The sequence below is a fragment of the Chironomus tepperi genome, unplaced genomic scaffold, assembly GCF_022539635.2.
Source record: "Chironomus tepperi strain 1889 unplaced genomic scaffold, CSIRO-AGI_Ctep_v1 contig_479, whole genome shotgun sequence".
NCBI classification, from domain to species: Eukaryota; Metazoa; Arthropoda; class Insecta; order Diptera; family Chironomidae; genus Chironomus; species Chironomus tepperi.
In genome coordinates this window covers 803,052-816,555 of record NW_027226601.1, presented here as the reverse complement: position 1 = coordinate 816,555, position 13,504 = coordinate 803,052, and the positions used below count along the sequence as shown (strand labels likewise).

At 33.5% G+C, this 13,504-nt stretch overlaps 1 protein-coding gene across 2 annotated transcripts in view; it reads right to left on the bottom strand.

Moving 5' to 3' along the window:
• Positions 1-7,224, bottom strand: part of LOC139099670 (synaptonemal complex protein 4) — a 29,946-nt gene extending 22,722 nt beyond the window's left edge. For both annotated transcript variants that reach the window (XM_070652193.1, XM_070652194.1), the window contains exons 1-2: positions 7,028-7,224; positions 25-186 (exon numbers count right to left, since the gene is read on the bottom strand). In XM_070652193.1, the coding sequence (XP_070508294.1) occupies positions 25-138 (114 nt within the window). In that variant the 5' untranslated portion in view covers positions 139-186; positions 7,028-7,224. The remainder of the gene's footprint in view (positions 1-24; positions 187-7,027) is intronic.
• Between the last annotated feature and the right edge of the window lie 6,280 nt (positions 7,225-13,504).

Genomic DNA, 13,504 nt, shown 5'->3' with positions numbered 1-13,504 from the left:
TCAATAAATCAATCATCTACTCACCTTATTGTCATTAAGCGGAATATTAATTAGGTCTATTGATTCCTCTGGCAATGGCACTGGATTTGAATGTGCCATACAGAAAATCGCAGCTAGTACAAATATCGTCAATTTCATCTTTGTATTTATTATGTATAAATTTTTATTAATAAACTAGATTAAATGCTGTAGAGGAGAAAGAGAAATAAAAAATGACATTGAGTATGGTATGGAAGGTCGTGTCTTGCTCTTTTTTTATCTTAAGGGTTACAATGCAGTAGCTTATATTGAGGTTTAATGTTTCAGAAAATAAAAATTGCGTGATTTTCATTTGCAAGTATTTAAATAATTGTAAGTATTTATTTAAAGCAGATGGGGATGTAGTCTTAGTGCTGAGGTTGTGAAATTCAGACAAGACATGTGTGTAATCCAGTGGTGGGCAACCTGTGTGTCGTGATACAATAGTGTGTCGTCAACATTTTATGGAAATTCCATGAATTGTATGCACATGTGTCGAGGCTTATCATCAAGATGTACCGCAGGAAACAGGTTGCCCACCACTGCTGTAATCCACACCAAAATTGCTAGTCTACCGCCTCCCCTTGTCCCAATTTCTTATGAAATTTCATTGCAAAATTTCTCTTATTAATTGCACAGTCCTTCGGCAGGATATTGACTATGCTCAGCGCTAGGTCACAATAAATCAATACAAAAAGGCAATAAACAGGTAAAATTCAAGATTGAAAGATTCATAATTGCATAAAAAAAAGGCTTCGTAATGCATTTTAATCTTGAAAACGATGCTTCACTCTCACCCATAGCAATTATGTCCAACAACTTTACACTTTTAAGATTTCCACAGGTAATGACTGAAATTATTTGCTGGACGTGTTGATGCACGTATGAAGGAATAGTTATTGAATTTATTTCTATAAATCATATTAAAGTGTGACATAAATCTTTAAATGTGTCTTGTGACACTGACAAAAGGGAAGTTTCTTAAACCTGCTCAACTTGTTTTCGCATGTAAGACATTCTATTTTTAATGGTGGAATGTACCATTGTTGGACAATGTTATTGCTGTGTTAAAATTGTTTTTTTTTTTTTTGCTACGATTTTTTATGCAGGAAGATTAAAATTGGTACTTGGCTATTTTGACATGTTTTAAGTAGTAAATGTGCTGGTTGAGACTGTAATAGGTTGTCTTATTTAGCAACAGTCTCATTGACTTAGTAATAGACTGTAAAATTGATACAATTATAAGAACTGACGATTTTTTGCTGTGTTTTGCAGGTTAAGTAGGATCGACAGCAGTCGGAAATGTCTAGTAATTTTTTTTACTGCTTTGTTTGAATGGCACGTTCCCGAAAGTCAATTAGGCCTGCCTGATGGCGCCTGAGGGTGTTTATTTCAAGAGCAAGTAAAGCGTTGACTGAAAGGCAATGTTAGATTGTCTGAAAGAAGTTCAAACTCAAGTTGAATCGTTGTCCGCAAGGCAACCGTTAATTTTGGCAACATGACAATATGAGACATTCAGAACAGAACCCAAAAATTATTGAAATTTGACATCTAAAACAGTTTTTAAGTTTCTAGATAAAAATGAGTCAAATCTAGTCATCAGAGCTCAAAGTCGACTAGAATTTTATATGGAAATTTCGACTTGGCTCCATATATTTCGAGATGACTCTTAGTTCTCCCATATAGCACAAGTCGGTTATTCGATCTAAAATCTGGCACCAGGCTTTCTTGACTTTCTCATGGTGCTGGAATTGAACCGAGTTCGGAACCAAGTTGCCTGATTTTTGATCATTTGCCCAAATTGTGCTGTTCGGGTCAGAAGTCGCGTTTAGTAATATTAAAAGTCAATCTAGTAAACTCTCCACAGCTTAACGTAGCCGCAGCAAGCACAAACACCTGGAATTCCAGAAATTTCCACTAGACTCAAAACATTTAAAAGTAATAATTTTTTTTAGCAACTCTCAATTGCCTTATAAATTGCATGTTACATAACACATCACCTACATTTACTGACTAATTGTACCAACAGTCTCATTGACTTAGGATCACAAAGCTTAACCATCACTGTGCAAAAAATTTAATGTGTACATGTAGTGAAAATAATTCAGAAGGTCAGTCTTTGTGCTATCGTTCAAGATCCTAAAGCAGGTAATTTGATTGAAATATCTTAAAACACAAACTATACAGAATTGAGATTCAATGGCAATGGAACTGGATATCTTAATTTTTTGCAAATTTTTTAAAAGCACACTTGAGCAACGGCTTTTTGTTTTTTGGAAGCCAACAACAGCTAAAGCTGTTTAATATGCAGCAAATATTTACTGCATTATTATGTTTCATGCCGACCATAGCTGCTGCATTGCATAATCGTTGCGCTCTGGGGTTAAAATTAGATTAAGATGAAAATTGAGATTTTCTAAATTCAAATTAAAAGAATTTGAAAGTTTTTTTGTTGTTGTTGGTTGATCCCATTTTACAGTTTGAATTTTACTTTTTGCCACTTCTTGTAGTTACACATTATGGCATTCAGCCTTGACTGAATTATAGAAAAATTAATATGAAAAGCTTGCCCGAGTATACAAAGAGCGTGCTCAGTTTTGTGAGCACGCTTCTGAGCATGCTCAAATTCATGTTTTACGTGCTCACCATAGCATGCTCAACTGAGCACGCTCATGAGCACACTCTGAATGTGCTCTCGAACAATATAAAATATTTTTGAGCGTGCTCAGGTGAAACGTTCAACTGAGCATGCTCATGAGCATACCAAAATCAAAATTTTGATGTGCTCACCTGAGCACACTGCTGAGCATGCTCTTGATCACATTTAAGCATTGTGCAAAATGGCATAAATATTAGCAGGATTGAGCTGTTCGGGTCAGCATGCTCGTGTTTAGTAATATATAACAAGTCATTCTCCAAAACTTTTTACAGCTAAAGCAAGCTACAACAAGCAAAATCCACCTGAGAATAATCCAGAAATTTCCACTAGACTCAAAACATTTCAAAGTAATAATTTTTTCACTCTGAATTGCCTTTTAAATTGCATGTTACATAACACATCACCTACATTTACTGACTAATTGTACCGGATCACAAAGCTTAACCATCACTGTGCAAAAAATTTAATGTGTACATGTAGTGAAAATAATTCAGAAGGTCAGTCTTTGTGCTATCGTTCAAGATCCTAAAGCAGGTAATTTGATTGAAATATCTTAAGAATTGAGATTCAATGGCAATGGAACTGGATATCTTAATTTTTTGCAAATTTTTTAAAAGCACACTTGAGCAACGGCTTTTTGTTTTTTGGAAGCCAACAACAGCTAAAGCTGTTTAATATGCAGCAAATATTTACTGCATTATTATGTTTCATGCCGACCATAGCTGCTGCATTGCATAATCGTTGCGCTCTGGGGTTAAAATTAGATTAAGATGAAAATTGAGATTTTCTAAATTCAAATTAAAAGAATTTGAAAGTTTTTTTTGTTGTTGTTGTTGGATATTTTACAGTTTGAATTTTACTTTTTGCCACTTCTTGTATTACACATTATGGCATTCAGCCTTGACTGAATTATAGAAAAATTAATATGAAAAGCTTGTTGGTAAAATGAAGTTTGTTTTTACAAGCCTGATATATTGAGTTGATTCTGTCAAAGGTAGGCTGACCAGAGGATTTTCGTGAAAAATTGGGAAACTTTTGGGATATGTTGGATTTCCTTAATTTGTATTAAGTTCTTGACTTGTTGGAATGATAGGGACCAGAGGATTTAAGGCACTTTGAGGCTTTGTCGGGACACAGCAGTAAGCATCCATCATCCCGCTAAAATACAGCAGATGACCACATGGCCACCCTAGTCAAAGGTGCAGTTTGTACAGGAAATATTAAGAGATGAAATGCTATTGCATTACATATATCAGGCACGTGTTCATACAAATTACATTGTAGCTTAATTAGAATTCATTTGAAAGCAAAACGAAAATCACGACTTGTTGAGAGCTACTTTGAATCAAATTGAGCTATTTTGAGTCAAAAGATTGATGGATATTAAAGTTGAAGTCATTGGCAGGTGCTAAAAATTGCATGGTGCGTTTCATTGACTAAAGAATAATCTTATGAGAATTAGACTTAATTGATTGATCTAATAAAGTCCGTCGAGTTCCGATTAATTTGACAATTTAACACATAAAATTAACAGCTTTGGATTTGGTATTTAAGATGCAAATGGAAAAGTCATATATTTGTGAATGTGAAGCGAGTCTGAATTTCTTTTATGTAAGTATCAGAGTCAGGTAATCTGATAATTTGGTTCGTAAAAGGTCAGATATTAACGATTAAACATATTCACAAGTTGGACATATAAAATGTGAACATTTTGCAAATTCATGAATCATGTAATCAATATTAAGGATCAATACCCCAGTCAAACCCCAGTAAGTAGAAGATCTTGAATGTAACTCAAATAATATATGAAGTCGAGTCAATTTGAGTCAACTTTTTGAGGTTCTTGTCGAATTTAAGCTCTGCTAACCAGAAAATTCAACAGACAACAAGCAACAGATCTGCAACAGTATTTGCCTGTGAATAAGCATTGTCTGAAAACAGGTAAGACTTGTGGCAGATACGGTCTGCGAAAGGAATTGAAAAAAAAATTGCCTGTTCGCTGGCAGTGCCTTTAACAGGTCGCATGCAAAAAACAAGCCTTTTGACAGGCTGCAACTCTGGTTGGAATATTTTGGGAGTCGCGGCCTTGCTTTAGTGTTCTACTTTTTGCAATAAAATTCCCAAATTTTTCGGACTTCACTTGCCAACACAGCTTAAATAAATCAATCAAATCCTATTTTTAAGATCACTTTAAATTTCGTAATTAAAGGAATGTTATTTTAGATTCAGCAATACAAAGCTCATGTAGGCGTTCTTACCAATCACTCTGCAAATTCACCACAATTATGAGTATCTGTATTGACTCAGAAAAAATATAATATTATTAAGTCAATTATTTTGTATCACAGCGATCTCTGTTACCGAATGACTTGCACACAGAACACGATATCAACAGACTCTTGCTGCATTTACAGCAAAAAAAAAGTTGACTGCCTTGTCGTACGTTGAAAAAAAAAATCCAGTTTTCTCAATTACACTTATATGGAGCAATTTTTGATTTACTTAATTCTGACTGTGTTGTGCCTTACATTGGGTCTTAAAAATATTTTTTTTTTTTGCATGTCTGAAAGTTTGCGGAACTTTGGCAATTGCTTCTTATCAGATTTAATCGAGTAATAAGTTTCATTAATTTACGCAAACTGACCACAAGGTCGTGTAGTTATTTTCATTCTTATAGCCAAAAGCTGCAAAATGCAAAGTTCATTTTAATTAAATTTAACCTCGACTAAGCTTTAAAGGCACTGTTTTTATAGAAGTGAATTTCTTATGAAATCATAATTTTTCGCGCATGATTGAAGTACTTTTTTGGCTCTCATAAAAAAAAGAAACGAAAAAAATGCGGAAGCACAGCAGTTAAAAAACACGTTCAATTCACTTCATCAAAACTGTAAATTAATTAAATTATTTTTTGCCGGTTGTTGTTTATATCTTAAAAATCCAAAAAATAGTGCAAATTGCAACATTTTAAGTGAAATTTTATATCAAATGACAACTAATTCACACGGATGGATGTCAGTCACGATGAAGACGTTGCGCAAATAATTACGAGATAATAAATAATAAAAAAAAAGTGTGACATCGTCCGAAATGGAGAAAAATAAAGTTTGTCGCACGATAAAAAAAAAAAACGTAAAGACACAAAAAAAAAATATAGAGTGGATTTAAGCAATTAACGACACAACTTGCAATCACTGCTTGCCTGCTCATCATCTGTATATTTACGCTGGACTCATGTTTAATTACGAAAAATTTATATTTTTTTTAAGTCACGATCCCGAGTGGCACTGTTGGAATTGGATTTCGTGATGATGATCCCTAACAGGAAAGAGACTGCTTTTAGGTTAGCAAAGAGACTGCTTTGGACTTTCAGTATCATGAAACAATGATTTATGCCTGTCTTTTTGAGGTATATTAAAGAAACTGAAGCAGTAAGCAGGAGATACAAAAAATGCATAATTTGTATAGGCACTTTGCCATATACTCGAATAACCTCCGATGGCACAGTGGTAGAAGCATGCAACCATATACTGATCAAATCCTACTAGGAATCCGTAATTCCGAATTATACTTTTTTCTGCTAAATCAACAGTCACAAATGAAGGAAAACTGTGCCACAAAGTTTTAAAGGCTCTGATTAACTTCAATTATTAATACCAAATGGAAGCCACTTCCTTTTAGCGTCCATATTAAGCCAAAATAGATGACTTAAATTTAGCTTAATATAGCAGAAATAGACGGCTTCACTATGACGTAATAATCAATTTGACTATATGGACTGCATGGCTACCAAACAGATTAAAGCCATCAAATTCATCCGTATGGACGCCAAACGGAGATTGCTTCCATTTGGTGCCTATAAAAGAGGTATGTCGGATCCTGAAAAGCTCCGTAACAGAGACCTTCCTCTGTATCCTCTGTATCACTCGGGCATGAGATTAATTTAATTACTCAATATATGTCCCCATCGTTGGTAGGCATCCGATGATACTTGAATGCAAAATGGTAATAATTTGTTACCGAGAAAAATTAGTTAAAAATATCACGTTGAAATATGAGACTGAGCAATGAGCGAGCACATGCAAAAAAGAGGTTGATACTTGCTGCACACACACTTGATACTTATTTTTTTTTTATTTATAATTTTAGTTATTCAGCTTTTATTGCATAATTGCTTGAGTTTTCATTTTCTGTTCGCATCTTGCATTTAACTCAAAATTAATAAGGCAAATATATATCCAAAGTCAATATTTTAACATTGATTTTATTTTTTTTTTTTTTGCACTGTTATTAAACCTCATTATAAGCTACATCATTTTAGTCACAGACAGTTCATAATCCAAATTTTATCACCTTTTTCAACACCTTTCAAATAATTTTTTTTTTCTCAGAAATCCAAAAAATTTCTTCACCGTTCACAACATTCGTGTTAATCCGTCAGCAATCACAATTCAACTGAACAGCCTTAAATTGTAATTAAACTTTAAGCACTAAACAGCCAAGATTTTTTTTCAAAAAAATATTTCTTGTTGTTGCCTGTTGTCTGCACCACTACTCGAATGAAAATGAAACTTAAGACAGTTTTCTGGTAAAGCAGCAAGCAAGCAGCTATTGAAAGTGAGATCGTGTTAACATTTTTTTTTACTTCACCACAAAGCTTTTTTTTGTTGTTGTGACGTAGACAAAAAAGCTTTGGTGAGTTTTGTGTGTCTGTGTATGGTGGGGGCTATAAAACATTTTTGATATTGCCTTCTCGTTCTTTAATTTTTATGTAGTTTGAGCACTGCTGACGTTGATTTTAGAATATTTGTCGTATGAAGAATCTCACGGGAGAAATTTACGTAAATATTTTTATAGAATTAAGCATAAAAAAATCCCAAAAAAACTTGTTTCTTGCATAATTTTTCTGACTTGGAATCAGTCATTGACTTCTTTTCTAAATTTGCTTATACTCTGTGCAGGAATTCTTATTTAACGGAACAGGTTTTGCGGTGCCATTAACCAATGCCGCTAATCAATTATGTGTCTGTTGCATTCATATAAAACTTATTGTCCAAAAGTTCCTTGAAATTGCTGAATTTACAATCTAATTTCAATTATTGAGTGTATCCTACTTGAGATACAAATGGAAGTTGTTCAATATTGCTATTGTCAATCACAAATCTCAACGATAAAGTAAATAGATTATTACTTAATTATTTGAGTAGATTCAGGGCTGTTGTATAGCTATTTTGGGTAAGTCATGATAATCTGAGTTGATAGCTATACGGTCAACATGACTGTGAGTCTTGCAGTAGCTTAGTAACTGAGGTTATATCCTAAGGGATCAAGAATCAAGTTACGCGATACTAATTCCAGTGTAGCTTTATCCAGACATCATTTAGCCTAGTCTCGGCCTATTTCTAAACTAACAGGCAAAGATCATGACCTCGAGAGTTTACTAACTATAAATATACCACAATAGTTGAGCATGCTCGTGAGTGTTGCTTTCAGCTTAATCTGCTCGTGAGACCACGCACTTTGCCTGCTAGCTAGGGTTAATTACTACGGTGGACATACAGATCAATTGTGATCTACGGGCATCCATAGACGGCGTTTGAAGCTGACTCAATCGCTTGCTACTATTTGTTAATAACCAAAATCAAATACATTGTATGGCTATCTATTTATGTAAAGCCATGTATTCAGAATAGATCAAACCTTGATGACGTTAATGTCGTCTAGACCTTAAATAGCGCATAACTGTTGTATTGCATAATGTGAACTCCTTGGCTTATTTTGGTTCAAACTTGTTAGTTCTCAACAGCACACATTGAAATTCTCGTGGCGATCAATCGAATAATAATATTAGAAAAAGCGACGCCCGCATAGTAGGGGCTTTAATGCTGCAATAGTCATGCAGCTTGATTGTAAATTCCAAGCAGACAAGGAGCATGCTGATGAGTATGCTCACTAATTTGAATATGCCCAATTATTTAGATTGAGGATAGACATTAATACGCATTTTTAAGTAAGTATGCCCATTGTCTGTTAGAAATTGCGATGTCAGCTTATCTCCATGTAGACCTTACCTTGATGTGAGGTGATCAGGTAAGAACTTCCTGGGCGTCTTCTATAACAACTCTGAATTCCAAAACCATAAAGCTTCGTCGGAGCCTGCAAGTCATTGAAGTTTTTTAAACAACCGAAAAGGATTGTCGATTGTTAGTCTCGAGTATTCTACATTATGTGATTTCAATTAGCCTAACAGCGAATAAATATTTGTTACAAAAGTCAGAGATTAAGTAGAATACATGTCAATAATCTTTGTGTATTATGAGACATGTTGAACAAAAGTATGTTGAAAATGATTAATGATAATTAATATGCGACACGAGACGTATCCCACCATCAAGAGGTTAAGCTTAAGCCTTATTCATTTCAAAAGTGAACTTTCGGGTCGCAAAAAAAAAAATTGTGCATTTTGAAAGTAATTTCAAGTAATATTATTTTATCGCCCATTACTTTATGTATTTAATCACATGTTACAAGACAAGCTGCTTTGAAAATTACTTTAACTAACTGCTGCCTTAGTGACCGATTAAACAGTGTAGATAAATGTATTTAAATTTCTTAATAAAATGATCTAATTAATTGTTTGACACAGTCAACGTCGATTTGTCGGCACTAAGCATGGACAATTGGCTTAAACAAAATGAATTTGCAAGCTGAAAATTCTGCCGAAATTCAATTTCGAATTCAATTCTTGTCAAAAGAATTGCAGTCATTTATGGCCACGTACAAAAGATTAAAAGCTTATTGATTGTTCACTTTTTATTACAAAAAAATTTGCATGCAATATCAATAAAGCGACTGTCTGTTGCTTCATGTTTATTGCATTCTTTGCGAATTTATTTGGTAAATCCGATTTGATATGCACAAAGGAAGTACTGCAATATTTTTAACAAAAAAATTTGAAAGTGGACCTTGTGAAATGTTTAGTTTAATTTAACTTATTTATGCTGTTTTTTAAGGATATGTCGATAAACATTTAATTCAGCATGTGGGTAATTTTTGAAGCAAATGAAGGCAAAACAGGAATAAGAAGAATTGAAACTTAAAAAAGTAAAATTTGGGTTTGTTTGAGTTTTTTATGACAAGCAATTAAAATGGCTATTTTTAAATATTTTCAAGGATTTTAATGAGTTGATTCTAGTCATGAATTAGTTAATGACTTGATATTGGCCATAAATTAACTTTTGATTGATTATTATTGGTTGACAGTATTTTGGATGTTTTGTTTACGTCTTTCTGGATGTTTACTGAGAACGAAGATATAAGTCAATAGCAATATCCCCTAACAGACAAAGAGCATGTCCTCGAGAGTTTGACGCTCTTTCCTTGCTAGGGAATTTGATAGAATTGTGTATTTCATATTAAATAGGGCCGTTCCTTTAGCTTGCTTACTTCGCTGAAAATACAGATCTTTTAATCATTGACTTTCCATAGATGCTAGGGTTGTATTTTACCATAATGAAAAGCGTAAATTTTTCAAAATTTTTTTTCCGTAATTTCGAATTTTTTTAACCGTTACTTTTACATTTCATTGTATTAAATAGGGCCGAATTTTTCGACAATGGAATTTGATCTTTGAGAACTTCATTTTATTTGTTCTTTGTAACTTACGTGATCTATTGATCCATAAAGTTTATTACGTTATTCAAATGGGGCGAGGACGGTCCTGAGTTTTGTTATGCATAATATAGAGGCTCTTCATCTATTGTATCTCTTCAAGAAAGGATGTTCCCTGGAGATTTAGTTACGCAGAGAAGAGGAAGTCGAAAACTCTATATTTGACGTTACGTAATAAGTAAACGACACCTAGGTAAATGTCCAGCAACAATGTATAAGACGCTATGTTTCAAAGCTTACATTCATAGAAAATGAAAAATCCAGAAATTCTGACGCAAACAAAAAAACTGGTTAATTACACTCCTGCATAATAAACTACTTTTTTTTTCTCGGTACACATAAGTACGATCTTAGTCATAACAATTTTTTCGGAAGCTGTTTGACTTGATTGCAAATCAACTCGATGTTTCTACATACATATATGTATCAATAGAGTCAAAGACACAGACATCAATAATTACACAGATTTTTTAGATGTCAGGGATCATTACGTGAGGAAAGGTGTTTGGTGTGCAAGTTCAAGGGTGAGTGCATGCAAACGCTATATTTAGCACTATGGCATTAATTAGCAATTGTTTTCAATTCATTCAATATCGCTAACTTCAATCGTAAAAGCGGACGTAGTTGCTTAATTCATGCGAATAACAAAAACTTCTTTCTGTCGAATTCTGAACTTGAGATTAGCGTGAGAAATTCAACTTTCGACTGTCTATTGTCTGACTGTTATGAGTTAGAAATGCGCAAGCCTTAATGTCATTTATTTGTAATTTCATTCGGCAATTGATATTTTGGAAGAGATAATTTCACATACGCGCATAAATTTCATAACAATATTAACGACTTGCTACTTATTTCATGACTAATGGATTAATATTCCATATTTTACAGTCAAGCAAACCTCATAACGATCTGATCATACTGTGGAGCACTATCGATGCACCTTCTACACGCATAGTCAATTAATGAAGAATTATCAAAGCCTTCAAATGACTTATTAAATTATTCTTGGTAGAATGACTTGCTGGCTACGATTCCAAGCAAATGTCGATCATTGATTTTTTATTTATTTATTTTCTTATCGTTTATAAGCAACTGAAGGTCGTCTACAGTTTCACATGTATGAAAATAAATATGTTTAAAAAAAAATTCCTGTGAAGGTCGTCAGTTATACATTCTCTGCTAAAAAAAAAAGCTTATTAATCTCTGGTCGACTAAAATAAATAAAAATAACTCAGACCATGTTCATGAAGTTAATTTGTTGTTTTTTATATGGATGAAATGATTGAACGTACAGGATGGCTTTGGTGTGAGTTGTGTAGCACTGAGAACTAGAGTTTTCGATTATACATGGCTGTACTTGCTATATGTTTGTGTTTATATGCTTACTTTAAAATGTTTATACTTTAAAGTGTCCTAAAGAAGCATATTTGTACTGTAGTCTAGTGATTAGGTTCTTACTTACTTACATCGATAGACGTACAAATCAATTGTGATCCATGTCGTTCCACGGATGACACCTAAAGCTGGTTCTTTCGCCGGCTTCCGCTTGCCAAAGTGATTAGTCTAGATTAATTTAGATTTTAATTCAGGTCCCTAGTTTCAGGTCAAATACAAAATACTCGAAATTATATTCTAAGACTTGCTAGATAGAGTAGCCCATACCCTTAAATGTCATTCCAAGATATATAGATGTGTACATACAAAGTATACTCGACCATACTTATTAATTAAAAATATTGTAAAATTACATTCAAAAATTTTCTTAGAGATTCAGTTAGATTAGTATACGGAAGGGGGTTGAGTCCCACACTATGCAATTTTTTTCCAAGTTTTGTTCCGATGATCAAAAAATTGAAAGATTTTGCGTTACGTAATAATTGAACGAACCTTCAAAACTTGATGTCTTAATTTTAATTGATTCTAAAGATGTGGGTAGAGCTTAAAATTTCAGTTTTAATCTCAGTATTACGAATTATATAATCTTCAGTAAAAAAATAGTATAAGTATCCTTTCCCGAGCGGTAAAATGTGGTGAACTGCATTTTTCGCAATAAAATTGAGTCTAAATCAGCCGTCGTGGTGTTCAAGCCGCAGCATGCAAAATAACCGGTTTTAAGTACCGTAGAGGTATTTCTGTTCCTGTGTAGCTATGCTATCCAAATCAACATCGACCTCTGCAGTCACAAAACCTTCCCAAATTGATTTAAAGTGGTCAATTTGTCATTAAAACTACGAAAGTGTATAAGTGACTAAAGCCGACATTCGCAACATTTGAAAAAAAAAATCGACACAAAAAAATAAGAAGACATAAAAAAATATTGCTGTAGGTTAGTTCAAATGGAGCAAATTAAGGTGGACCACAAACAAAATAAGTAAGGTAAACCGCACCATCACGATGTTCCAGAAATAATTAAATCAAAATCACCGACACGTCTAAAACCACTAACTGATTCCGCCACAAAAGAGTGAGATGGAATGAGATTTATGTTGATTAGAAAATTGTAAATGAATTCATAAGCATGACAGCAATTTGCTTTGTTCCATAATACGCCAAATATTAACATGTCAATCTTTATGATGCATGTCGCGGTTTTGTATTTAATTCTTCATGAATCTTAATTAAATTTTAAAGTTAAAATTGAATTTTCTTATTTAATGTTGAGCAATACTTAAAATTTAGTGCCTAGGACAGTGGTGAGCAACCTGTGTGTCGCGGCACTCTAGTGTGCCGTCAGAAATTCTTTGAAAATGCCATGAACCGTACATCGTGTATGGTTCCAATTGAGGCTTACAACCAACGTGTGCCTCGAAAGTAAAAGGTTGTCCACCACTGACCTAGTACGAGAAACATTCAATCATTAAATTTTATTTTTCAAGACATTTCTCTAGAAAAAATATTATAAGTGATTTTTGTGGCTGTTGTGTCATATTTCGCAAGACGAAATTGCAAGACGAGGATGTGAAAAAATTGTTACATAAAAAATAATATCGAGAGCATAAATGGGTCTTTCCATCATTGATTTATTGCCATTCTTACGACAGTTAATGTTCATTTAATAGTGATGGATGATGTCCAATCAAGAAATTGTCTTTGGACGCTCCCTGAAAAGTTTATGCTTAATTTAATCGATTAACAAGGCGTAAATTATCATGTTGATGT